Source organism: Aquarana catesbeiana, linkage group LG11 (genome assembly GCF_042186555.1).
Source record: "Aquarana catesbeiana isolate 2022-GZ linkage group LG11, ASM4218655v1, whole genome shotgun sequence".
Taxonomy (NCBI): Eukaryota; Metazoa; Chordata; class Amphibia; order Anura; family Ranidae; genus Aquarana; species Aquarana catesbeiana.
Genome location: NC_133334.1, coordinates 196,783,703 through 196,811,258, shown reverse-complemented (window position 1 = coordinate 196,811,258; position 27,556 = coordinate 196,783,703). Strand labels below are relative to the sequence as shown.

Here is a 27,556-nt window from a genome sequence, read left to right as displayed (position 1 = left end):
ATACTAATATTTAAAGGTAAAGTTGATCCATGGAATATCCAATTGCCTATTGGGAAATCAGGGAGGATTTTTTCCCCTGCTAGAGGAAATTGTATTTTGCTTTATTGGGGTTTTTTTTTTGCCTTCCTCTGGATCAGCTGTGGTATTGGATAGGGTATAAGGAGGATTTCTATTTGTGCGTGTTGGTTGTTTTTTTTATTCCCCTGTAGGTTGAACTGGATGGACTTGTGACTTTTTCCAACCAGATTAACTATGTAACTATATCAGTAACTATGTTGTGGACACCCCCTAACTAGTTGCCACCCGCCCACCATCAAAGTGACGGCGGGGCGGTGCGACTCATATGGCGGCGTCCCAGAACAGCCGCATTGGCGCGTAGCTCGGCGATAGTGTCCGCGCCATTTTGCTAGGACATGGCGCGACCCGATCCCTGTAAAGAGCCGTGTCAACGGCTCTTTAACCATGTGATCGGCTGTGTCCAATCACAGCCGGCGGTAATCGGCGCTCCTCACCTCACACTGACAGTGTGTGGCGAGGAGAGACGATCAGCGGCATCTCAATGCAGGGGGACATCTACACATGTAATCAGGGCACTGATCATCAGTGCCCTGATTACAATAAAGTGCCAACAATGTCAGCAATCAGTGCCCACCAGTGCCAGCAATCAGTGCCCACCAGTGCCACCAATCAGTGCCCATTAGTGATGCCAGTCAGTGCTGGCTATCAGTGCCACCCATCATTACCCATCAGTGTCACCCATCAGTACCGCCTATCAGTGCCCACCAGTGCTGCCTATCAGTGCCCACCAGTGTGGCATATTAGTGCCTCATCAGTGCCACCTAATTAGTGCCACCTCATCAATGCCCACCAGTTCAGCCTATAAGTGCCCATCAGTGCCGCCTCATCAGCTCACATCAGTGAAGGAGAAAAATTACTTAGTTACAAAATTTACTGACAGAAACTAAGTAAAAAAAAAGACTTTTTTCAAAATTTTTGGTCTTTAGTAAAAAATAAAAAACCCAGCAGTGATTAAATACCACCAAAAGAAAAGCTATATTGTGTGAAGAAAATGATAGAAAAAATAGTTTGGGTACAGTGTAGCATGACCGCGCAATTGTCATTCAAAATGCAACAGCGCTGAAAGCTGAAAAAATAGGATTTTTGTACTCACCGTAAAATCCTTTTCTCTGGAGTTCATTGATGGACACAGCTCCATTCTCTTGACCGTAGGGTTATATCTTCCTCCTTTCAGGAGAGACTAGGCAGAACATGCATTGCATGTGAAAAAAACAGAACTATACAGTTCCGCCCAGGGGTCGGTCCCTCTGATATAACCCCTCAAGCCTGCCTCCTGCAGCTCAGTACGTCAACAAGCAGTATAACATAATTAAAAGGAGGGGTGGGTGCTGTGTCTGTCAATGAACTCCAGAGAAAAGGATTTTACGGTGAGTACAAAAATCCTATTTTCTCTTTCGTTCATTGATGGACACAGCTCCATTCTTTTGACCGTAGGGACGTCCCCAAGCAGTGTCATAACGAGGGGTGGGAACAGCAAAACAGAACTTCACCCACAACCAGAAGTGCTCCCCAAACGGAGGAGTTACCTTCTGAATCAACCGCAGTAGAATCTGCGGGCGACAAATGCATCAAACTGCATGGACAACAACATGAACTTTGTCCAACAAAAGAAAAGAATGTAAATTGCAACATTACACGGTCGCCTGCAGAACTTTGCGGCCAAAGCAAGCATCCTAAGATGCGCTTACATCAACCTTGTAGAACTTGGTAAAGGTGTGAATGGACAACCAAGTCGCCGCCTTACACACTTGAGAAACTGACGCTTGATGTCGGAAAGCCCAAGAAGTCTCAATTGCCCTAGTGGAATAGGCTGTGACAGGAAAGGGGGGCACCTGCCCCTTCAAGGCGTAAGCCTGGACCACGATCTGTCTGATCCACCTGGAAATGGTAGTCGACGAGACCGCTAGCCCTTTTTTCGGACCAGCCACTGAAAAACAGTGAATCTAACTTCCGGAAGGGAGCCGTGGCAGACAGATATACTCTTAGAGCCGGGACCACGTCCAGGGAATGGAGGGCCACCTCTTTAGGATGTGTCGGCTTAGGACACAGAGATGGTAACAATGTCTTCATTGAGGTGGGAGGCTGAAACCACCTTCGGCAAAAAAGAAGGTTGCGGACGCAACACCACCTTATCCCTGTGGATAAGCAGATAGGGCGACTTGCAAGACAAGGCCGCCAGCTCTGAAACCCTCCTGGCAGATGTAATAGCCACTAAGAAGACCACTTTCTGAGACAGGGTCAACAAGGGAATTTCCCTGATGTTCTCAAACGGCGGTTTCTGAAGCGCCGACAGCACCAGGTTCAGATCCCACGGAGGTAGAGGTGGACGCACCGGAGGAACTACATGCCGAACCCTTGTACAAAAGTGCTTAACGAGTGAGATGCCAGGGGTCGTTGGAAAAACACAGCCAAAGCTGAAATCTGTCCCTTAACGGTGCTCACGGCCAACTTCTGGTCCACTCCTCGCTGTAAGAACAGCAGGACTCTAGCCACCGAATAAGTATGTGGGCGCCACCCCATCTCCTCACACATGGAGATATAAGCCTTCCATGTACGATGATATATCTTCCGGGAAGAAGATTTCCTTGCCCTCAGCATAGTGGAAATGACAGAGTCCGACAGACCTTGGTTCCTTAGCACCTGGCTTTCAACAGCCACGGTAAAGCAGGATAAAGTATCGGGCCTTGTGATAGGAGGTCCTCCCACACCGGCAACTGCCAAGGAGTATCCGCCGCCAGGCTTATCAGGTCGGCGTACCAAGGATGCCAAGGCCAATCTGGGGCAATCAGTATGACTGGGATCCCCTCGGCCTCCACTCTGCGGAGCAGACGTGGTAACAGTTTGAGCGGAGGAAAGGTGAAAATCAGCCGGTACTGCTCCCATGGAGCCACTAACACGTCTGATGCGTCCACCCAAGGATCTTTTGTCCTGGACACGAACCTCCACACCTTTTGATTGAGCCGAGAGGCCAGAAGGTCCACATCTGGTGTGCCCCACCGCAGGCAAAGAAGCCTGAACACCTCCGGATGCAGAGCCCATTCTCCTGGGTCCAACATGTGATGACTTAGATAGTCCGCCTGCCTGTTTTCTACTCCCGGGATGTATATAGCCGACTGGGCCGGTACATGTCGCTCTGCCCACCGAAGGATGTGAGCGACCTCCCGTGCTGCAGCCGAGCTTCTCGTTCCTCCTTGATGGTTGACATATGCCACCGCCGTGGCGTTGCCTGACTAGATCCTGATCAGACGTCCTTGTAGTCTCATCGACCATGTGGAGAGGCATAGCCTGATCGCTCGAAGCTCGAGCACATTGAACTGGGATTCCTCCCATGACCAGAGGCCCTGTGTCGATTGTACTCCCAATACTCCACCCCAGCCGGTCAGGCTGGCGTCCGTCGTGATCACCGTCCAATGCAGTGGTAGGACCGATTTCCAGGACCGAAAGGCCAGAGATCTCAGCCACCAGAGAAGATAGTCCCTGACTAACTGGCTCATCCGAATCTGTCGATCCAGGGATAACGGAGATTTGTCCCATTTCGACAATATCTCCCTCTGCAAGACTGGTGTGAAATTGGGCGTACCGTACCGCCTCGAAGGATGCCACCATAAGGCCCAGAACTCGACTGCAGAAACGCAGCGGCGACCACCTGCGGCTCCTCAACCGCTTCACCGCGGTCCTGAGAGTCTGCAGCTTGTCTGAAGGGAGAAACACTCTCCCTTCCACGGAGTCCAGCAGAAAGCCTAGGTATTCCAGACGTTGAGTTGGCACAAGCACTGACTTCTTGAGGTTCAACACCCACCCAAACTCTTGTAGAGTATGCATGATGATCGCCACATCCTCCCTTAATTCTGAGGTGGAAGCTGCTCTCAGAAGGAGATCGTCTAGGTAACCCACGATTGCGATCCCATGTTGTCGCAACAACGCCAAAATTGGAGCCAATACCTTGGTAAGGGATTGGGGGTGCTGAAGCCAGACCAAAAGGGAGAGCCACAAACTGGTAGTGGTCTTCCCCTACTGCAAATCGCAGAAACCTCTGATGCCTGAGGCATATGGGTATGTGCAGGTACGCGTCCTGGATATCCAGAGACGCCAGAGAGTCCCTCTGATGGAGTGCAGCAACTACGGAGCGAACTGATTCCATTCTGAACCTCTGTACTTTCACAAAGCAATTGAGGGCTTTTAGGTCAAGGATTGGACGTACCCCTTCCTTTTTGGGGACTACAAACAGATTGGAATAAAATCCCTGAAACCTTTCCGTTTCTGGAACAGGCACTATCACCCCGCGGCTGAGCGGGTGGGTCCCTTACTGCCCCAAACAGGGCCTCCCGGCGAGCCGGGAGTGAGGGTATGCTGGAGGGAGAAAATCTGTTTGGTGGCCGAGAAACCTCATCTTGTAGCCCGATGAAATCAGTTCGCAGACCCATTTGTCGGATAGCCGAGAGGCCCACCGAACTGCAAACTCCCAAAGGCAACCCCCCACCCATGTGTTGGGCAGGGGCAAACCTTCATGCAGTAGCACTTTTGCTCGCCGGCTTGCTGGGCTTGCGAGGCCAGGGACGCTTCTGTCCTTCAGTAGTCGCCCTGTCAGACAGGGAACGTTTACCTGAGGTCCCGGGTGGATGAGAAAACCTCTTGAGCGGAAAAGAAACCCTTGCCTGCAGCGTGGCTCCTTACCCTTCCTGGACTGTGGGAGCAAAGTGCTCTTCCCACCCGTGACATTCTTAATAATGTCATCTAGCGAGGCTCCAAAAAGCCGTTCACCAAGGAAAGGCAAATCCGTCAGAGCTTTTTTAGATGCCTGGTCCGCAGACTAGCATTTCAGCCATATCAGGCGCCGCAGCACCACTGCTGATACTGATGCTCTGGAGAGCAAAGGAAGTGTGAATCCAGGGCCTCATCACAGACATACTTAAGGCCTTGCACCAATTGGTCTGCTAGTTCCATGCAGACAGGAGGAGACTGCTGTTTCTCCAATTCACGGTGCAATAGTTTCGTCCATTCAGTAAGGGTCTGCGACACTAATGCCATGGCCAGTACCGGTCGTAGCGCTAACCCCGCTACCGTAAAGATGGATCAGGCCACTGCCTCGGCCCTCCTGTCGGTAGGATCCTTAAATGCAGGAGTCCCTTCTACCTGGACCGTGGTTACTTTGTTTAACCTGGACACTGGGGGGTCCACGACCAGGGGAGCCGACCATTTCTTAAGAAGGCTCTCCTCAAAGGGGTAACGCACCGCCATTCATTTTGGGACCGAAAAGGTCTGTTGTGGGCTACCCCATTCCTTGTATATGAACTTATGAAAGTAAGTCAGATACGAAAACACCTTAGGTGTACAGGCTGGCTTACGGGACCCAAAAGGGACCGCCACCTCGGCAGAGGATCCTGCCGCATCCTGTATTTTCAGGGTATCACGTACAGCGGTGATAAGTGCTCCAACTAGCGCTTTTTCCTGCGCGGACCCAGACACGGAATCATCATCACTGTCTGATCGGTCCTGGTCAGCGTCCTCTGACACATCAGAACAGGGGCCCCCAGTCACTGCGGGGCCCGAATCCGAATCAGAGCTCTCCCCGGAGGACGGGGGGGCAGGGGCCGTTTCTTACCCCCCCTTGCGCCCGCACGCCATCTCCACCCTGGCAACAAACGATTCAAGGACTGCCGACAAAGCATCCAAAGGCACCGCACTATTTACAGGTGAGCCGGTTGCAATTGCAGGGAGATCTGGGGAAGAAATATCAGGTTCTGACGCCATGCTGACCCTTCCTGTCTGCCACCCTTGGGGGACTTAGGACAAGGTGTATAGTCCCACCCTCCTAGCTGCTACAGACTGAGGGGTTCCCACCACAGGACTCACCACCCTGACCGAGAGCTGTGCCATGCTGCTGCTGCTGGCTGTATCCTGTGAGAATGCACAGGTGTCCTGGAATGAAAACTGCACTGTTCTGAGCCCAGGGAATAGAGTTGTGTGGAGAAAAAGCACACCAGGCTACAAGAAAATGGCCACCGGGTGTCCTGTACATAGGACAAAAACACAGGGAAAATGGTCCCCGAGCTCCGGGAAAATAGCCGTCACCCACGTTTTTCACAGGGCTAACAGAAAATGGCCGACATCACAACTGTACTCAGAGATGTACCTAGATAAAAAAGCCAACAGACACCCAGAAACACAGAATCAGGGACACAGACAGCCAGCACAGCCCCCCCATTAGGGATAAGAGCCCCCCGGAGGACCCCTGCCTAGGTACAAACACCGCTAGTCTGCAGCATCCCCCATGGGAGGGGAAGGAAAAGCAGGGACAGGGAGAGAAGAAAGGGAGAAGAGGGACCCCCTAATCGACCTCCCAGGGAATGCCCAGCTGCTCAGTCCTGCCGAGACTGGAAGAGTTGTACTTACCCTCCAGACGAGCTGGGGACATCCCATCACAGACTCACACCCGAGCAGTACAGAGTGGCTGCGGGCCATGGCACACTGTGACAAAGACATCCGTAGTCCGGTCATATGTGTGCCCCGGAGCTTGGAGCTCACCGGCCGCCTTGGAGCCTGAGGGGCATGTCGTTGCCAACCCAGCGCGTAGGTAGGGCCTGCACACGCTCGGTGGCCAGGCTGGGGAGACTACAAGGATCTATATTTATCCAGCCTGTCACTCAGCCGGCTATTGATAGAAGATCACAGGATCTTAAAATCTTGCGCAAAAAGGCAAAATCCGGAAAAAACCCCCAGGACCAATGGTCCAGATAGGGAGCCTAGGTCCTTCTCCTCTGCTAGGCAAAAAAAAAACTGAGCTGCAGGAGGAAGGCTGAGGGGTTATATCAGAGGGACCGCTCAGTGGGCGGAACTGTATAGTTCTGTTTTTTTCACATGCAATGCATGTTCTGCCTAGTCTCTCCTGAAAGGAGGAAGATATAACCCTACGGTCAAGAAAATGGAGCTGTGTCCGTTAATGAACGAAAGAGAAATGGCCTGGGCAGGAAGGGGGTGCAAGTGCCCTGTAGGCAAGTGGTTTAGAATTGTCAGGTAATATGCCCTGCACTATCACATACGATTGTGGGATTCTTCATGCAAAATATATCCTCTCCTCCCCCATCATACACCAATAGCCCTATTAAGTTACCAACCCCGAGTTCCCACCTGGAATGCAGCCTCTACTATTTTAATGGTGGATAAATAAGGGATTATTCCGCATTGGGCACTTCTATGTTCGCAGAGTTATCAGACACACCTTACTTTCTTCAATTGCAAATGTCCCAGTTGGAATCATTCAATTTATGTCAGATTACTCATTTTCTTACAACTTTAAAAGAAAGATGACATAATGGTAGGAACTGTCAATAAAATCGGATGTTATCGGTGGGGTCCTTAACAGGTGGTGTATCACTGTTATATAAATTGTTTAACATGTCACATAAGCTTTCATATAAGCTATCATGGGAAAAAGACCTAGAGACAGATCACAGAGTAGGATTACAATACTTAGACCTCTAGCTAATTATAAAGTTCTACTGTGGTGGTATTTAGTTCTACTGTGTATTTAGGTATTTATTCATCACTCAAAAATAACATAGGAAGTAGATATGTGGATATACTGTATCACCATAGTGAGCTATCTCAGATACCTTCCAGTAGGGTCACTTGAGGCGCTTCTAGCCATGCAAACTAGATTTTCAAATTGATTGGGGCATCCTTTTTTGATACATTTTTCCCCAAAGAGAGACATTAACCTCCCTGGGTGTATTCCCGAATGTGGCTCGGGGTTAAAATTTCAGTACCATTAGCGGTAACCCCGAGCCACACTCAGGACTGCATCTCAGGATTCTGGTGCAGGTTACTTACCAGGATCCTGCAATGTCCCCCCACTTTGTCTGCGGGCTGTGTCCTCTGCCTGATGCCTCTGTGTGCTGGGCTCCGTTCCGTGTGAACGTCGTGACGCATGGGAGTGGAGCCCGGTGGCAAATTCAAAAAGTACAAAAAAATAACACAGTACACTGTAATCTTACAGATTACATTACTATATGAAATCATTTCACCTCATTTGTCCCTAGTGCTTTGTCCAGTGCCCTGCATGCACTTTTATATTACATATACTGTTCTTTCTGCCTGGAAACTTGAGATTGTCCATGGCAACCAAAAAGTGTCCCTTTACATCAAAAGCGGTTTGAGACCAGCTAGAAAACAGTGATAGTAAATTAGAACACTTGCAGAATTGACCGATAGTGAATCGTGGAGAAATTTTATTATTATATTATTATGTTTTATAATTTATTATATTATAATTTATGATTTAGTGTTTCAAACTTTATCATACCCAGGATGTCTACTAGACTCCTGTTTGGACAGATTTAAGTGTGTTATTACGAAGAAGTACAGGCCTAAAATATAAAATGTCACATTTCTATGCAAAACAATGTACCGATTTGAGACGCAAAAATATGACATAATCATACTGCCAGGGTGGTTAATCTAATCATCCAGTGTTGGAGGGGCTGGTGAGAGCCACTTCCTAGCCACTAACTTCCTTGCCAAAAACAGGAAACGATTAATACCCAGTATTCAGAGTAATCTAAAGTAGTTGTTATGCCAACTTTTTTGTTCTATAGTTCCCTCTGTTAGATGACAGTAAGCTCCCTAGTGTATGTGATTTTTAAAAAAATGCTGCCTAATACCCTATTTTCGAGCGCCGCTCACATGATTGCCGCTGGTCTCCTCTCTTGATCTGATAGCTGCAGGGGGAGGGGCTGGTTATCCCCTGCTGACATCAGCAGGGAGGAGGAGACCAGCAGGCAGTCACATGAGCGCCGCTCAGAAATAATGCATTAGGCAGCATATTTTTACAAATCACATACACTGGGGAGTTTAATGTTATCTAAAAGAGGGAACTATAGAACAAAAACTTATTTTTACAGCAGGAGGGTGGGATCTAGGAGCGGACAGAGCTGACAGGCAGGGAGGGGGAGAGAGGACAGAGAAGAGAGCGGATGACGGAGGCACCTCATGCAGCAGCAGGCCAATAGAAGGAGCAGCCAGCTCTGTGGGCATAGCCTTCACCACTGCAGCCCTGATTGACAAGATTCCAGCCCTGCCTTGGTCCAATAAGACGCCGGTGACATCACTGCCTGTTCCACGGTCCACGCTGGTCAGTGTGAAGCTTCCTGGTTCCTGGAGAAACACTGTGATCCATTCCAGCCAGCTGCGCAATCATTTCCAGCTACCTGGAACAGCGGTGGGACCCACAGAGCCAAGAGGAAAGCCAGGACTGCACTTTACTTGCATGCATCTTTTATGATCTTGTAAGTGTTTTAAAGTCATTATTTTAATACTACACTCAGTTTGGCGCCTCCCCTTCCCTGTTTTTTCCTTACATGTCTAGCACAGTTCTGGACACACTCTGAAGGACGGCTGCCTTCCTTTTTAACCCTTAATAACCTCTTTCTTTTCCAACCACCCAACCTATGGATACATCACCATCCAGCTATTAAAGCCCCAGACTATACCCCTAAGGATTACTCCTCCATTTGGAGCACCAGATGACACTGACTATACTGCTGGTTCTTAGGATGCGAGTGGGTAGCCCGCACAGCACACAGTAGTTTGCCCTTCACTTGCGAGTTTAAACAGCACCAGACTGACACCTCTGCTTAAAAAAAATTTTAAAACCTGAGCCGGCAGTGAAAAATGCTTAATGTTAGTTTGAGAAATCCTGATTTTACTCCATTAACTCCAAAAAACTCCCTCAAAACACAGCTGAGCGGGACATAGGGAATTTGAATATTGTATACAATGTTTATCATATCCACTATTTCTTGACAATATCGCACACCGCCACAACATGTGGATCAGATAGCCTGGGTCTCGAGGGCATCTAGGACAAAGAGGGGAATCTCTAAATCAAATTTTATGTAACCACTTATGTGTCCTATATGTTCTATGTAATATATTTAACTGTGTCATCCTACTAGAGGTAAATAAAGCTAAATTAGGGACGTTACACAGAATACATTCCCATTGATCTTCAGTTATAGGATCCACGCGTTGTTCCCATTTAAACGTTATCCCTTTTAGAAGAAGCATTAAGCACGCTAAACAACTCTGTCAGTGTATATAATCTAAGGCAACTTAGCTTCTGTTGAGCATGTATAGCATAATCGAAACTTAGAGATATTGAAAGAAACTAGTTCTAGAGATATTGAAAGAAACCAGTTCTAGAGATTTGAAATGGTTAAAAGGATTTCAAAAGCTTATCCTCAAAACTTCAGGTTCTGGCTCCTCACGTGATAGGAGCAAGGACTGGTGGCTCTGGTACCAGCAGCTTATAAAGCTGCTTTCTGAAGCCTGCGGACGCTCACGAGCCCCTTCAGTCTCACTCTGACACCCCAGGAGACTTGGGATGGACCAATTCATTGTGGGCAGCGGCTCTAGCACAGCCACAGCGTCCCGCTCGGAGCCGACACCCCCCGCCATGCCTACAAGCCAATATTGCTATTCTGTTTCTCCTCACCCACCTGGTCCCAAGAATCAACGTAGCACGAGGAAAGACCCTCCAAGGAGGCTTCACTACTCCAATAACTATAGTCGCAATAAGCCTCGTTGATAACTATGCAAGCTACCTCTCGCCGCTGGACCTTCTTCTGCCCATTATTCACTAATTTGCCTTTTTCTTTTGCTATTCCCTCACTCTTAGCCCGATGCCAGCTTTGATCATTGTTGTTCAACTCTGTCTTGTTTGCTTTCTTCTTACAGCCTTGCTGGGGATCGCTTACACTGTCTTTTGCAGCCTTATGCAGCAGACATGTTGCATGACCTATCCAGCTAGTGTACTCTCTAGGGTGTCTCTTCACTCCATTGTCCGCAGGTAAGTGTCTTGTGCATCTCCAGTAACGCAGTCCACTTATTGGTGGTACACATGTGGAAGAAAGAAGTCAACGCTATGCTTGGTATGTTTTTGTTACCTCTTTTAAACCCATTGGGTCAGTTATCTCTCTAAACCACATTTCTTGGGATGCAAGCACCCATTTTGAATATCTGGATCTATTAGATAGCACCTGGGTAGCGTTGGTGGTCTGGGAAGTTCCTTATCCTTTATAGCGGGAAGGTGGGTCTCCTATAATAGAAGTGAGGACATTGACAGCAGGAGACCGGCACCCATATACACCGGTCACTGCATGGAGGGGGGGAGTCTTCTCCTACACATCTGATTGCTTTAGTTGATAATGGAGCTGAAGTTACATTTTTGGAAGGAAAGCCTTTCCATCACAAAGAAGTGATTTATGTAGGTTTGGGAGGGCAAACACCAGCAGTTAGGACGTTAGGACACGGGTTAAATTGGCTACTGGCAAGGGACCAGGATTTTGGACAAATGTTTTGTTATCAGAGCTACCCAAAAATATTCTTGGGATGAATGTACTTCAAGGTCAGTCAATTCATACTGAAAGGGGTACATTCAGGTATTCTGATAAAGCGTTATCTCATTAGGGCGATGATGGCTGAGGTCAGAGGTTATGCGAAATGGACTTCTGTCTACATTCCTTCACTAGTCAAGCCAGCCTGTCTCAAGCCGTACAGACTTCCTGGAGGCCACAAAGAAATTGGGGAGACTATTCAAGAACTGTTGAGTAGGGATCCTTAGACCTGCTATAAAGTCCTTTCTTGTCTCTGGTGTTCCCAATAAAGAAACCTGATGGGACAAATAGAATCACTGCGGATTACAGAGTTCTAAAAGTGGCATCTCCATTCAAGTCAGCTGTACCGGATATGATCTCAATTGTTGAGAAAATTGCTAAAGAGGCAGGAGATTATCATGCTGTGATTGACCTGGCTAATGCCACCTTTTCAAATTTTGACAGACCCAGAGTGTCAAGACCAGTTTGCTTTGGTGTGGGATTACCACCAGTACACCTTCACTGCCCTTCGGCAAGGCTACCTTCATTCTCCAACGATATGTCAGGGACTGATTGCCTGAGATTTAAGTACCTTGAATTTGAAAGCCGCTGTTTTTCACTACATTGATGACATCATGATCTCTAGGGCAAAAGAAGATGTAACTGAAGCACTGCACCTGCTGTTACAGCACATGGAGAACAGAGGGTGAGCTATAAACAGAGACAAAGGCCAAAGACCTGCCACAGAGGTGAAATTCCTGGGGATGATGTGGACTGGGACACAAAAGAAAATTCCAGTCAGTTGTGCAAACTATCCAGGCACTGTTGCCCCTTGCTACCAAAAAGGTGGCACAGCAGTTCATTGGAGTTGTGGGATTCTGGAGATCGTTCATCCCACATCTTGGACTGATCCTGAGGCCTATATACAATGTCACCAGGAAAAATAATGAGTTCTCATGGGGTTCAGAGCAGCAGACCGCACTCCTTGCTGCTGAAGAAGCCATTTTACAGCATCAGGGATTGGGAACCAGACACTGATGAAATAGAAGTACCTTCAAGATACAGGGGCTATCGCAACTGGGGATGTCAGACATTTCAAAACAGTTGGCAATGCTTGTCACTTTTAAAAGCACCCAGCCAGAAGAATTCCTGTGTTGCAGTTATCCTCCATTCAGGGGGCTTCACCCTTTGAGTCTCTGTCAGAAGACCTGAAGGAGTCTGCACGGTTCATTGATGGTTCGGCCATAGTCACATCGTCTGGGCATAAATGGACAGCAGCAGCCTACAACTCGAGTACAGACACAGTCCTACAGAAGACCAGAATTGGAGGGTCCAGTCAATATGCAGAGTTGAAAGCTGTAGTGATGACTCTTCAGGAGGACCCTTTTTCCCATGTCACTATCTACACTGACAGCTGGGCGGTCTTTAAAGGAATGACAACTTGGATTCCCAAGTGAAAGTCCTATAAATGGATGATTCATTTAAAGGTAGTGTGGGGAGGCAAGGAAGACTGGGACTACATCTGGAAGGAAGCTCACTCCCGAACCTCAAAAGTGGGACATGTTGATGCACATAGGCCCCTGGTCCCAGACTTTGAGAACTATAACAGTGGCAGATAAAATTGCCAAGGTGAACGCAGTTGTGCCAATTAATCCTGTCTTGATGAACTTGGCCAACTGCGCCCACAAGCAATCTGGACATTTGGGGCAGAAAGCAACATATGAATGGGCACAGCAGAGAGGATTGCCTATACCCATTGACATAATAAAGAGTGTAATAGGGAACTGTACAGTATGAGAAGTGTGACAATGGCCATTGCAAAAGTACTCCACTGGATTGATTAAGAGGGGTTAGAAGCCTGCAGAGATTTGGCAGATTTATTCACAGGTCCCCAAAGGTCCCAAAGGGAAACAATGAGACAAGTAAAAGAAGGCGCAATACAAAATACCTTATATACCATTGCCTATGTACACAGGGGCAGGATCCATACAAACATATATATGGCATATATATGGGTGGAGCAAAGAGTCATTCAAGGCAGCCGCCAGAAAGAACCAAAAAGCCAGGTCCAATGTACTAGAGAAAAACAAGGAAGAGGGGCGCCACTGAGTATGTATCAAATTAAATTTATTATTAAAAACAATAACCACTCACATGTAGGACTGAAGTGTAGATTTCAGGTACATCTCATACACGAGAAGGAGGGGAGGACTACAGGTGGCAACAAGTCCAGATACACTGACATCACCTCTCATGAACTGAAGATGAGCTGCAATAAGCCGATGTTGTAGTCCAAAAGCACACCAAGTACAGGAGAGCAGAGGAGCCGTCTAGGGTGGTGTGGGTTCCAGAGGAAGGAAGGTGAGGGCATCCAAGCTGGTTCTCACATGTGTAGCGGTGTATCCCAGGGTCTCGTCCGGCGTCCGTGATGGAAGTAAAGCACGGCCGTGTGATCGGAGCCAGAACGAGGCTTGGATCGCAAAACACGGTGGCGCCGAGCTATGACGTCACTCCTGTGCGACACGTTTCCGAGATAGCTCTTGGGAGTGGGTGGATGTGAGTAGTGGTATAATAGTATGATCTAAAAGATAAAATAATAAAATAAAAATAAAAAGGGAATATAATGTATTAAATATATTAATTAAATCTGAACTCAAGAGGTACTTGGACTATAAAGGTAGATGTCGAATAGACATGTTAAATGAAAAGGCTCATATAGAGTATACCTATATTTATAGTAAGATGTTCCTGTTAAGCTAGAACATCCATATCTAGGAAATAGGTTAATATTAGTAGTAGTTTAATAATAATAATAAAACCACACATGATATTAATATCTAAAAGTAAACATAAATTATAATGGAAAAGTGGCATATTCTAAGGGACAAAATATAAATATATGATCCAAAAGTAAAATAAAATAAATATATATGCATGAACACACGCACATCTGTATAGAGATAATATAAAAAAATGTCTGATCTGTAAAAAACTTATAAAACAGTAGAAATTTCTATACTCTCGTTGAGGCCACCAGGCAAAAGAACATCGAGAGTATAGATCCAAAAAGTCTCCCTGGCACAAAGCTTTTTAAAACGTTCTGCTGCAGTGAAAAAATAATGAGTAAACATTGGGATATTCTACTACAGGACCCTCTTTTGAATACCATTCTTCCTACCAAACCCAGAGTCACATATCGCAAAGCCCCAAATTTAAAAAACAAAATCGCTCCTAGTAAACTACCTACCTCATTATCTAGTCATTCTACAGACCATCCTATCACTTTAATACCTTTAGTTGGCATGTTTCAATGCAAAAAGGCACTGTGTAAAACTTGTCCCTATATCACACATGGACAGAAATCGTTTTATTGTAAGGGCAAAACTTATCAGTTGGACCAATTTTATAATTGCTCCTCTAATTTTGTGGTGTATGCCCTTACCTGCCCCTGCGGTCTTATCTATGTGGGCCGAACGATCTGCCCTTTGAGACAGCGATTCGGACAACACCGCCGACTTATAGAGGGCGGGAAGGACATGCACAGTGTCCCGCGACATTATGCAGAATTTGATAAAAAATCCACCACGGGTCTCCGTGTGTGGGTTATTGAACAAATTCCCGAATGTTTCACTGCAGCAGAACGTTTTAAAAAGCTTTGTGCCAGGGAGACTTTTGGGATCTATACTCTCGATGTTCTTTCGCCTGGTGGCCTCAACGAGAGTATAGAAATTTCTACTGTTTTATAAGTTTTTTACAGATCAGACATTTTTTTATATTATCTCTATACAGATGTGCGTGTGTTTATGCATATATATTTATTTTATTTTACTTTTGGATCATATATTTATATTTTGTCCCTTAGAATATGCCACTTTTCCATTATAATTTATGTTCACTTTTAGATATTAATATCATGTGTGGTTTTATTATTATTATTAAACTACTACTAATATTAACCTATTTCCTAGATATGGATGTTCTAGCTTAACAGGAACATCTTACTATAAATATAGGTATACTCTATATGAGCCTTTTCATTTAACATGTCTATTCGACATCTACCTTTATAGTCCAAGTACCTCTTGAGTTCAGATTTAATTAATATATTTAATACATTATATTCCCTTTTTATTTTTATTTTATTATTTTATTTTTTAGATCATACTATTATACCACTACTCACATCCACCCACTCCCAAGGGATGTTTTTTCCATAACCATAATATACATTTTTAATAAAAATTTCCATTAAAAACCTCTGTATACTTTACATGAGCCTTCTCATCCAACATCGCTCATTTGACATTTACAAATATTCACTCCCAGGGCCAATGCTTCTTTTGGTTATTTTTCCAATTATGCACATAGTAATACCCGTTTTTTTTCTTTATTGTTATGATTAGTCTATGTATAATTTATTGCTTCATAGAACAATGTAATTTGTGTTTTCTTATTTTACTTTATGTCCCTATGGTGTTCCATTTGATTGACTATATAATACCACAGTCTAGCATCACTCCCCTATGCTTGATAAAGGAGTGCCGCTATCTCCTCCATCCATAGCGAGCTATCTCGGAAACGTGTCGCACAGGAGTGACGTCATAGCTCGGCGCCACTGTGTTTTGCGATCCAAGCCTCGTTCTGGCTCCGATCACACGGCCATGCTTTACTTCCATCACGGACGCCGGACGAGGCCCTGGGATACACCGCTACACATGTGAGAACCAGCTTGGACGCCCTCACCTTCCTCTGGAACCCACACCACCCTAGACGGCTCCTCTGCTCTCCTGTACTTGGTGTGCTTTTGGACTACAACATCGGCTTATTGCAGCTCATCTTCAGTTCATGAGAGGTGATGTCAGTGCATCTGGACTTGTTGCCACCTGTAGTCCTCCGCTCCTTCTCGTGTATGAGATGTACCTGAAATCTACACTTCAGTCCTACATGTGAGTGGTTATTGTTTTTAATAATAAATTTAATTTGATACATACTCAGTGGCGCCCCTCTTCCTTGTTTTTTTCCAGGGAAACAATGGACTGAGATATTGTTGCACTGCAGTGAACAGCTATTCAGGACTTTTGCTTGTTCATCCTTGCAAGTCTCAATGCTTCAACTGCTCCCGAAACTTGTTGTTGCATTTGGTTGTCCCAAACAAGTCCAAAGTGATAACTGCTCACTCTTCAAAGATTGTCTATCCACAGACAGCTGGTTTGAATAAAAGATACAACTGGCTATTGAAGGACCAGATACGCAAATTTACACCCACACATACACTAAGGAGGTAGGATCGGGTCTTCACACAGGCAGTAATGTTAAATTCTACACCAATAGCCAAAAGCACGCCATATAAGAGGATGGTGGGGACTGGGTGCAGATTCCACAGATGGAGTGCAGAGTTCAGTATTTACATAGAGTTCCTGAAAGAACAGGGCTTAACAGGTACCACGTTACTGCTTCCCATGACCTAGAAACCAAGAGTGACGTATCTGAAGCCTATCTAGGAATGGAAGGGAATCTGGCAGGAAGGTTTGAAATTATATTTGCATTGGCAGATGCTCAGGACAGTGGTTAGGACTCTGATGGGTTAGTGGATACTTCTCAGCAAAAGTGAAAAGTGAGGCTCTAGAACAAATTTTCCAAAATAAACAGCAGTGATCATCTGGGAAATGTCAGTATATTTCCTCTCCTCCCTAGTGTTGTTGTTTGGGAGGGTAAGAAGTGGATACAGGCAGGTGGTAAAGTGTTGGCCAGAGATCCAGGCAAGAAGCCAGTTAGAGGAGAGATTGTAGCTGAAGGCCCAGGGTCTACTGTTTATGTATTATTAGAAGGAACAGATAATCTTTGTTTTCTACTCCACAGGCCGTTTTCAATTTGATCCATAGGAAGACCAGAAAAGAGTGGCTTCATGGAGGACAGAATAATAGAAAACTGCTAGAGCTGTGAAAAGCAAGCTTTTGATGTGTTGCAGGCCTGGACTTATTTAGAATGGACTTTCTAATTAAATTTTAGACAAAGACTGAAACACCTTCTCAGTTGCAGAAATATGGGAGGGGGTTACATTCAAGGAAAATTAAGGTTTAGAATGAGTTATTGGTAATAAAGTTATTTTCTGTATGGAGTTTGAGAGAAAATCAAGGGTGGAATGTGTCGCACTTGATATAAATATACAGTGGGGATGGAAATTATTTAGACCCCCTTACATTTTTCACTCTTTGTTATATTGCAGCCATCTGCTAAAATCATTTAAGTTCATTTTTTCCTCATTAATGTACACACAGCACCCCATATTGACAGAAAAACACAGAATTGTTGACATTTTTGCAGATTTATTAAAAAAGAAAAACTGAAATATCACATGGTCCTAAGTATTCAGACCCTTTGCTGTGACACTCATATATTTAACTCAGGTGCTCATTTCTCCTAATCATCCTTGAGATGGTTCTACACCTTCATTTGAGTCCAGCTGTGTTTGATTATACTGATTGGACTTTATTAGGAAAGCCACACACCTGTGTCTATATAAGACCTTGCAGCTCACAGTGCATGTCAGAGCAAATGAGAATCATGAGGTCAAGGAACTGCCTGAAGAGCTGAGACAGAATTGTGGCAAGGCACAGATCTTGCCAAGGTTACAAAAAAATTTTGCTGCAATTAAGGTTCCTAAGCGCACAGTGGCCTCCATATCCTTAAATGAAAGATGTTTGGGACGACCAGAACCCTTCCTAGAGCTGGCCGTCCGGCCAAACTGAGCTATTGGGGGAGAAGAGCCTTGGTGAGAGAGGTAAAGAAGAACCCAAAGATCACTGTGGCTAAGCTCCAGAGATGCAGTCGGGAGATGGGAGAAAGTTGTAGAAAGTCAACCATCACTGCAGCCCTCCACCAGTCGGGGCTTTATGGCAGAGTGGCCCGACAGAAGCCTCTCCTCAGTGCAAGACACATGAAAGCCTGCATGGAGTTTGCTAAAAACACCTGAAGGACTCCAAGATGGTGAGAAATAAGATTCTCTGGACTGATGAGACCAAGATAAAACTTTTTGGCCTTAATTCTAAGCATTATGTGTGGAGAAAACCAGGCACTGCTCATCACCTGTCCAATACAGTCCCAACAGTGAAGCATGGTGGTGGCAGCATCATGCTGTGGGGGTGTTTTTCAGCTGCAGGGACAGGACAACTGGTTGCAATCAAGGGAAAGATTAATGCGTCCGAGTACAGGGATATTCTGGACGAAAACCTTCTCGAGTGCTTAGGACTTCAGACTGGGCCGAAGGTTTACCTCCCAACAAGACAATGACCCTAAGCACACAGCTAAATTAACGAAGGATTGGCTTCACAACAATTCCGTGACTGTTCTTGAATGGCCCAGCCAGAGCCCTGACTTAAACCCAATTCAGCATCTCTGGAGAGACCTAAAAATGGCTGTCCACCAACGTTTACCATCCAACCTGACAGAACTGGAGAGGAACTGCATGGAGGAATGGCAGAGGATCCCCAAATCCAGGTGTGACAAACTTGTTGCATCTTTCCCAAAAAGACTCATGGCTGTGTTAGATCAAAAGGGTGCTTCTACTAAATACTGAGCAAAGGGTCTAAATACTTAGGACCATGTTTTTCTTTTTTAATAAATCTGCAAAAATGTCAAACATTCTGTGTTTTTCTGTCAATATGGGGTGCTCTGTGTACATTAATGAGGAAAAAAATGAACTTAAATGATTTTAGCAAATGGCTGCAATATAACAAAGAGTGAGAAATTTAAGGGGGTCTGAATACTTTCCGTCCCCACTGTATGTATATTATATGTTTTTACTCTCAGACTTTAGTGCAGGTGTGGAACAATCTGTTTAGTAGTCTGTCACAGAAACAGAAATCAGGTTGTGTTTGAGTGGATGCTTCTCAAACTAACGCCTTGGTAACAGGAACACCGAGTCCGAGTCAAACAATGGGAACTTACCATTGTTGTATTTTAGTTGACTGTTGTTCAGTCTATTGTTGTAACTGTCGTAAACAATAGATTGAGAACCTGACATATAACCTATGGCATGTATGATACCAGAGTGCCATCTTGAGGTATAATTTGAGAATGCCTCTCTAATTGCAAAGGGTGTGTTATTTTGCAACTAAGGTAAACAATATTTTAACCGTTGTCAAAAAAGCTTGGCCATTTGACATGAAAGTTTGTCAGGCATAAGCTGGACAGGACTCCATAATGTATTAACACCATAGACGGTCTGTAACCAGCCAGTAGATACCTGAAGACGCTTTTGACAGATTCTCCAGCAAGTGCTTAAAAAAGCCTGAGAGCTCATCAATGGAGATCACGAACACACAGTAACCGGAGTTGGGTAACGTTGAAGCGTAATTATACTGTTGTTACAGACCATAGTTTCTGCATATTTGCTAGGCATTTTACTTGTTATAGGTATATCTGTCAGTCTTGAATTGTATTCCTAATATTGTAATAGTTTTGTATGTACAGCATTTATTGTATAGTAAAAGCACATTTATACACTGCAGCGGTCTGAGTTTCCCTGCATATACCGCAAAGTTGCCTTGCTAGATAGATGCAAAGCAAAAACAACCTCATTACATTTTCATCACAAGTGGGACCAATATATTGCTAAAGTCCTGCCAGCCTCCGAAGCACCCAGTATATGCCGCCAGCTTCTGCACTCTAGGGTGCCCTTGGCTCATCCGTAATCCTGACAAGACTGATTCCATATGTTCACTTTCGTGTTTATCTAGCCTTTTTGCTTATTTTGTATTACTGCTTTACTCATTCTCATGGATAGGGCAACCAACTATTTTGCTGATGAACACTGGTGTCCCTAGTTGCTTAGTCACTAACTTGTTATATCTCATACACATGTGTGATACATCAGGGCTAACTGATAGCTCCTTGTATGAAAGGAAATAGCCTCAGGTCCCCCCCCCCCCTCCCCGAACACCCATGTACAGTTCCACCCATAATGCTTCAAACTCATCACACTCTCCATCAAATAGGTCCTCTTTTACACTCGCTTTGTGATCACTTCTCACAGAGACAGACACCACCACCCCTCCGTTTTACCCTGTCTTTCCATCAGTTACTATTCGCAAAAGGAGAATGATCTGGTAAACCATGTGGTAGAAAATTGCATTAGAAAAAAAACAGTAGAAGCAGATGAGCTATTCACCAAATCCAAATCAATTCTAGATTGTATAATTACATATGGAATACATTTTGACACTTCAAGGGTGACATGTAAGCTGTGTTTTTTACTGAAAATGGTATTATTATTGAAACTATTTTAATAAAAATTGTTGAAAAGAAAGTAAGAGATGAATAACATGAATAGCAAAAGACCAGAAAGAAAGATGCTATACAGGACAAAGTATTTACCAAGAACATTCTCCCTAAGCTTATTACTTTATACTGACTGTCAGCCACAGTGGGTTTCCATTTGCTACTCTGGACATACCTGCCTGATATATTGGCCTATGGGTCTGTAATGTCATAACATTATATATTATTTTCAAACAGGATTCTGGTTTCTTCATGGTTTTAACCACTTCAGCCCCGGAAGGATTTATCCCCTTCCTGACCAAAGCACTTTTTGTGATACGACACTGCGTCGCTTTAACTGACAATTGCACGGTCGTGCGACGTTGCACCCAAACAAAATTGACGTCCTTTTTTTCCCACAAATACAGCTTTCTTTAGGTGGTATTTGATCACCTCTCCGGTTTTTATTTTTTGCGCTATAAACAAAAAAAGCGACAATTTTGAAAAAAGCAATATTTTCTACTTTTTGCTATAATAAATATTACCAAAAAATATTTTAAAAAAAAAAAATTTCTACCTCAGTTTAGGCCGATATGTATTCTTCTACAAATTTTTGGTGTAAAAAAAAAAAAAAAAAAAAAAAACCTCGCAATAAGTGTATATTGATTGGTTTGCGCAAAAGTTCTAGCTTCTACAAAATAGGGGATAGATTTATGGCATTTTTTTTTTATTTTTATTATGAGTAATGGCGGTGATCTGTGATTTTTATCAAGACTGCGACATTGCGCTCGACACATCGGACACTTGACACTATTTTGGGACCAGTGACATTTATACAGTGATCAGTGCTATAAAAATGCACTGATTACTGTGTAAATGACACTGGCAGGGACGGGGTTAAACACTAGGGGGCGATCAAGGGGTTAACTGTGTTCTAACTGTGGGGGGGTGGGCTCACTAGGACATGACTGAGATCACTGCTCCCGATCACTGGGAGCAGTAGATCCCTGTCATGTTGCTAGGCAGAACAGGGAAATGTCTTGTTTACATAGGCATCTCCCCATTCTGCCTCTCCGTGTCACGATCACGGGCCACCGGCTGACATCGGGCATGCCCACAAGCCCGTGATTTAAAGGGGACGTATAGGTACGCCCATTTGCGCAGCCGTGCCATTGTGCTGACGTACATCTTCATGCCCTGGTCAGCAAGCGAATAAAGTAGAAACAAATTCTATTTAGGAATCATAAGTTAAGTTACTGTCCAATACTGGGTGAACCTGTGTTCCCAGTCCATTTCCATGGTCCCCAGTTGTGGTCCTGGCTTCGCCCGTTTACAGTGGGCATTCCCCTGGATGGGTCTTTAGGGTCTGGGTTCCATTGGGATAGACCATGGCCCTAGACCTGTATAGAGCCCTGCAGGTAACTACACATGTTGCACTCAGTGCCAAGGTGAGCACCAAAGAAGTATCCAGTGCCGGAAACATTAAAGGCCATCTCCACAATGTGGAGTCCAGGTATGACTCCCAAGGTCATACAGAGGTTGCACCAATCCAGATGCACCGCTTCTATTGTATTAGAAGACAGTGAGGAGCTGATTGATTCCAAAGAAAAATAATAAACTATTTAATAATAGAATGATGTCTTAGTAAGACAAAAGAGGCCCATCACCGAAGCAAAGAAACTGATGTCAAAGATAGTGGAATATAATTAGAGGTACACCAAAGTGGCATGTCCAGCAAAGCTTTGCCAGTGTCCAATCAACTGAAGGTAGCAGCCTATAACCCAGTGTCTATGAATATCCATCCTGTGTCTTATACTGCAGAATTAAGCTAAAAGAGATACTGTATAAATGGTACAACATATTTCACGGCAAAGAGAGCAGTTTTGTTAGAGAATGCTGTCGTAAACAGGGTACACACTCTCTTTTTCGGAGCAGCAGCTACTAGCAAAACAAATATGATATCGGTTTTGTGTGTGACTCGAGAGAGAGAAAAAACATTAAATGTCAGTATACTCACTGTCTCTGTATTCGAGCAAGTATTGCAGTCAAAGCACACTGTACATCTGACGAACATGTTATACATACACATGGCTTCTGCTGCTGCTGAAACAGGCTTGAGACAAACTGAAATGAAAAAGTGAAGAAGATCAGGGAAAAATCTTCTGTACTCGTTGCACAAATTTCAAGCATACTGGGGAGAATTTACCGAAACTAGAGCAGACAGAAGTCTGGAGCAGCCGTGCATAGTAACCAATTGGCTTTCAGTTTCAGATTATTCAGTTCAAGCTTTGAAAATGAACACTAGAAGCTGATTGGTTGCCATGTACAGATGCTTCAGGTTCTGGCTGCTCCAGTTTTAGTAAATTCCTCTCACTCTGTTCTAGATGTTCAACTTAACATATACTGAAAATATGGGGGAAAGAGCTAGATAAAAGGGAGGCGTGAACATATCTCCACCTACTAGTGTCAGACAGACTTAAATATACAGGGATAATAAAAAATAAATAGTGGCAATGACATAAGCGTAATCCACCACTGTGTGTATCAACATATACAAATAAACAGCAGTCCCAATATTTCATCTATGCATCTTGCATTTAAATGCATTCATGAATAAAAGGCAAATATTTTTGTAAGGGTCTTGTAAAGACCCCACCTTAATTTTGTACTTACTCTGTGCTTTACTGTGACTTAACTTAGAGTGAGTCTCTAACAATAGCTTTTAGTTGGCCAGTCTCATATGTGGCAACACTGTTATTGTTATAGAAATTATTACTATAGAAAAGGTGATAGGAAACGTGAGAATTAGAAAATGCTTGTAGAAAGCTTGGTGATGCGCCCAGACTGTTTATAAATATAATCATAAATATTTCTGGGAACAAATTTTAAGATTTGTACAATAATACACACAAATATATACTTTAAGAAATGTGTATTAAATCACTAACAGGTGTTATTAAGGGTGACAAACATATGTATATTAACAATACTATGAAAGTGGGTTTTTGTCTTTAACCACTTGCCGACCGCCGCACGACTATATACGTCGACAGAGCGGCACGGGCAGGCAAAAGGACTTACAGGTACGTCCTTGCCTGCCCGCGGGTGGGGGGTCCGATCGGACCCCCCCCGGTGCCTGCGGCGGTCGGCAAATCTCCCCCGGCGATCGGTGGTGAGGCCATCCATTCGTGGCCCCCCCCCTCGCGATCGCTCCCAGCCAATGGGATCATTTCCCTGCCTCTGTATTGTACACAGAGGCAGAGGAAATGATGTCATCTCTCCTCGGCTCGGTATTTTCCGTTCCGGGCCGAGGAGAGAAGACTGTAATGTGAGTGCACAACACACACACACACAGTAGAACATGCCAGGCACACAAAACACCCCAATCCCCCCCCCGATCCCCCCCCAATCACCCCCCCCCCTGTCACAAACTGACACCAAGCAGGTTTTTTTTTTTTTTCTGTTTACTGTATTGGTGTCAGTTTGTGACAGTTACAGTGTTAGGGCAGTGAGTGTTAGGCCCCCTTTAGGTCTAGGATACCCCCCTAACCCCCCCTAATAAAGTTTTAACCCCTTGATCACCCCCCGTCACCAGTGTCGCTAAGCGATCATTTTTCTGATCGCTGTATTAGTGTCGCTGCTGACGCTAGTTAGTGAGGTAAATATTTAGGTTCGCCGTCAGCGTTTTATAGCGACAGGGACCCCCATATACTACCTAATAAATGTTTTAACCCCTTGATTGCCCCCTAGTTAACCCTTTCACCACTGATCACTGTATAACCGTTACGGGTGACGCTGGTTAGTTCGTTTATTTTTTATAGTGTCAGGGCACCAGCCGTTTATTACCGAATAAAGATTTAGCCCCCTGATCGCCCGGCGGTGATATGCGTCGCCCCAGGCAGCGTCAGATTAGCGCCAGTACTGCTAACACCCACGCACGCAGCATACGCCTCCCTTAGTGGTATAGTATCTGTACGGATCAATATCTGATCCGATCAGATCTATACTAGCGTCCCCAGCAGTTTAGGGTTCCCAAAAACACAGTGTTAGCGGGATCAGCCCAGATACCTGCTAGCACCTGCGTTTTGCCCCTCCGCCCGGCTCGGCCCAGCCCACCCAAGTGCAGTATCGATCGATCACTGTCACTTACAAAACACTAAACGCATAACTGCAGCGTTCGCAGAGTCAGGCCTGATCCCTGCGATCGCTAACAGTTTTTTTGGTAACGTTTTGGTGAAATGGCAAGCACCAGCCCCAGGCAGCGTCAGGTTAGTGCCAGTAGCGCTAACACCCACGCACCGTACACCTCCCTTAGTGGTATAGTATCTGAACGCATCAATATCTGATCCGATCAGATCAGATTTATACTGGCGTCCCCAGCAGTTTAGGGTTCCCAAAAACGCAGTGTTAGTGGGATCAGCCCAGATACCTGCTAGCACCTGCGTTTTGCCCCTCCGCCCTGCCCAGCCCAGCCCACCCAAGTGCAGTATCGATCGATCACTGTCACTTACAAAACACTAAACGCATAACTGCAGCGTTCGCAGAGTCAGGCCTGATCCCTGCGATCGTTAACAGTTTTTTTGGTAGCGTTTTGGTGAACTGGCAAGCGCCAGCGGCCTAGTACACCCCGGTCGTAGTCAAACCAGCACTGCAGTAACACTTGGTGACGTGGCGAGTCCCATAAGTGCAGTTCAAGCTGGTGAGGTGGCAAGCACAAATAGTGTCCCGCTGCCACCAAGAAGACAAACACAGGCCCGTCGTGCCCATAATGCCCTTCCTGCTGCATTCGCCAATCCTAATTGGGAACCCACCACTTCTGCAGCGCCCGTACTTCCCCCATTCACATCCCCAACCAAATGCAGTCGGCTGCATGAGAGGCATTTTCTTTATGTCCTCCCGAGTACCCCTACCCAACGAACCCCCCAAAAAAGATGTGTCTGCAGCAAGCGCGGATATAGGCGTGACACCCGCTATTATTGTCCCTCCTGTCCTGACAATCCTGGTCTTTGCATTGGTGAATGTTTTGAACGCTACCATTCACTAGCTGAGTATTAGCGTAGGGTACAGCATTGCACAGACTAGGACACACTTTCACAGGGTCTCCCAAGATGCCATCGCATTTTGAGAGACCCGAACCTGGAACCGGTTACAGTTATAAAAGTTACAGTTACAAAAAAAGTGTAAAAAAAAAAAAACACAAACAAAAATATAAAATAAAAAATAATAGTTGTCGTTTTATTGTTCTCTCTCTATTCTCTCTCTCTCTATTCTCTCTATTGTTCTGCTCTTTTTTACTGTATTCTATTCTGCAATGTTTTATTGTTATTATGTTTTATCATGTTTGCTTTTCAGGTATGCAATTTTTTATACTTTACCGTTTACTGTGCTTTATTGTTAACCATTTTTTTGTCTTCAGGTACAGCATTCACGACTTTGAGTGGTTATACCAGAATGATGCTTGCAGGTTTAGGTATCATCTTGGTATCATTCTTTTCAGCCAGCGGTCGGCTTTCATGTAAAAGCAATCCTAGCGGCTAATTAGCCTCTAGACTGCTTTTACAAGCAGTGGGAGAGAATGCCCCCCCCCCCCCCCGCATCGTCTTCCGTGTTTTTCTCTGGCTCTTCTGTCTCAACAGGGAACCTGAGAATGCAGCCGGTGATTCAGCCAGCTGACCATAGAGCTGATCAGAGACCAGAGTGGCTCCAAACATCTCTATGGCCTAAGAAACCGGAAGCTACGAGCATTTTATGACTTAGATTTCGCCGGATGTAAATAGCGCCATTGGGAAATTGGGGAAGCATTTTATCACACCGATCTTGGTGTGGTCAGATGCTTTGAGGGCAGAGGAGAAATCTAGGGTCTAATAGACCCCAATTTTTTCAAAAAAGAGTACCTGTCACTACCTATTGCTATCATAGGGGATATTTACATTCCCTAAGATAACAGTAAAAATGATTTAAAAAAAAAAAAAATGAAAGGAACAGTTTTAAAATAAGATAAAAAAGCAAAAAAATAATAAAGAAAAAAAAAAAAAAAAAAAGCACCCCTGTCCCCCCTGCTCTCGCGCTAAGGCGAACGCAAGCGTCGGTCTGGTGTCAAATGTAAACAGCAATTGCACCATGCATGTGAGGTATCACCGCGACGGTCAGATCGAGGGCAGTAATTTTAGCAGTAGACCTCCTCTGTAAATCTAAAGTGGTAACCTGTAAAGGCTTTTAAAGGCTTTTAAAAATGTATTTATTTTGTTGCCACTGCACGTTTGTGCGCAATTGTAAAGCATGTCATGTTTGGTATCCATGTACTCGGCCTAAGATCATCTTTTTTATTTCATCAAACATTTGGGCAATATAGTGTGTTTTAGTGCATTAAAATGTAAAAAAGTGTGTTTTTTCCCCAAAAAATGCGTTTGAAAAATCGCTGCGCAAATACTGTGTGAAAAAAAAAAATTAAACACCCACCATTTTAATCTGTAGGGCATTTGCTTTAAAAAAATATATAATGTGTGGGGGTTCAAAGTAATTTTCTTGCAAAAAAAAATAATTTTTTCATGTAATCAAAAAGTGTCAGAAAGGGCTTTGTCTTCAAGTGGTTAGAAGAGTGGGTGATGTGTGACATAAGCTTCTAAATGTTGTGCATAAAATGCCAGGACAGTTCAAACCCCCCCAAATGACCCCATTTTGGAAAGTAGACACCCCAAGCTATTTGCTGAGAGGCATGTCGAGTCCATGGAATATTTTATATTGTGACACAAGTTGCGGGAAAGAGACAATTTTTTTTTTTTTTTTTTTGCACAAAGTTGTCACTAAATTATATATTGCTCAAACATGCCATGGGAATATGTGAAATT

The 27,556-nt window shown here is 44.7% G+C and overlaps 1 protein-coding gene across 3 annotated transcripts in view; it reads right to left on the bottom strand.

Annotated features, from left to right (window-relative positions):
* Window positions 1-27,556, bottom strand: part of PACS1 (phosphofurin acidic cluster sorting protein 1) — a 654,711-nt gene that overhangs the window by 280,316 nt on the left and 346,839 nt on the right. For all 3 annotated transcript variants that reach the window (XM_073605164.1, XM_073605165.1, XM_073605166.1), the window contains one exon: window positions 22,726-22,832. In XM_073605164.1, the coding sequence (XP_073461265.1) occupies window positions 22,726-22,832 (107 nt within the window). The remainder of the gene's footprint in view (window positions 1-22,725; window positions 22,833-27,556) is intronic.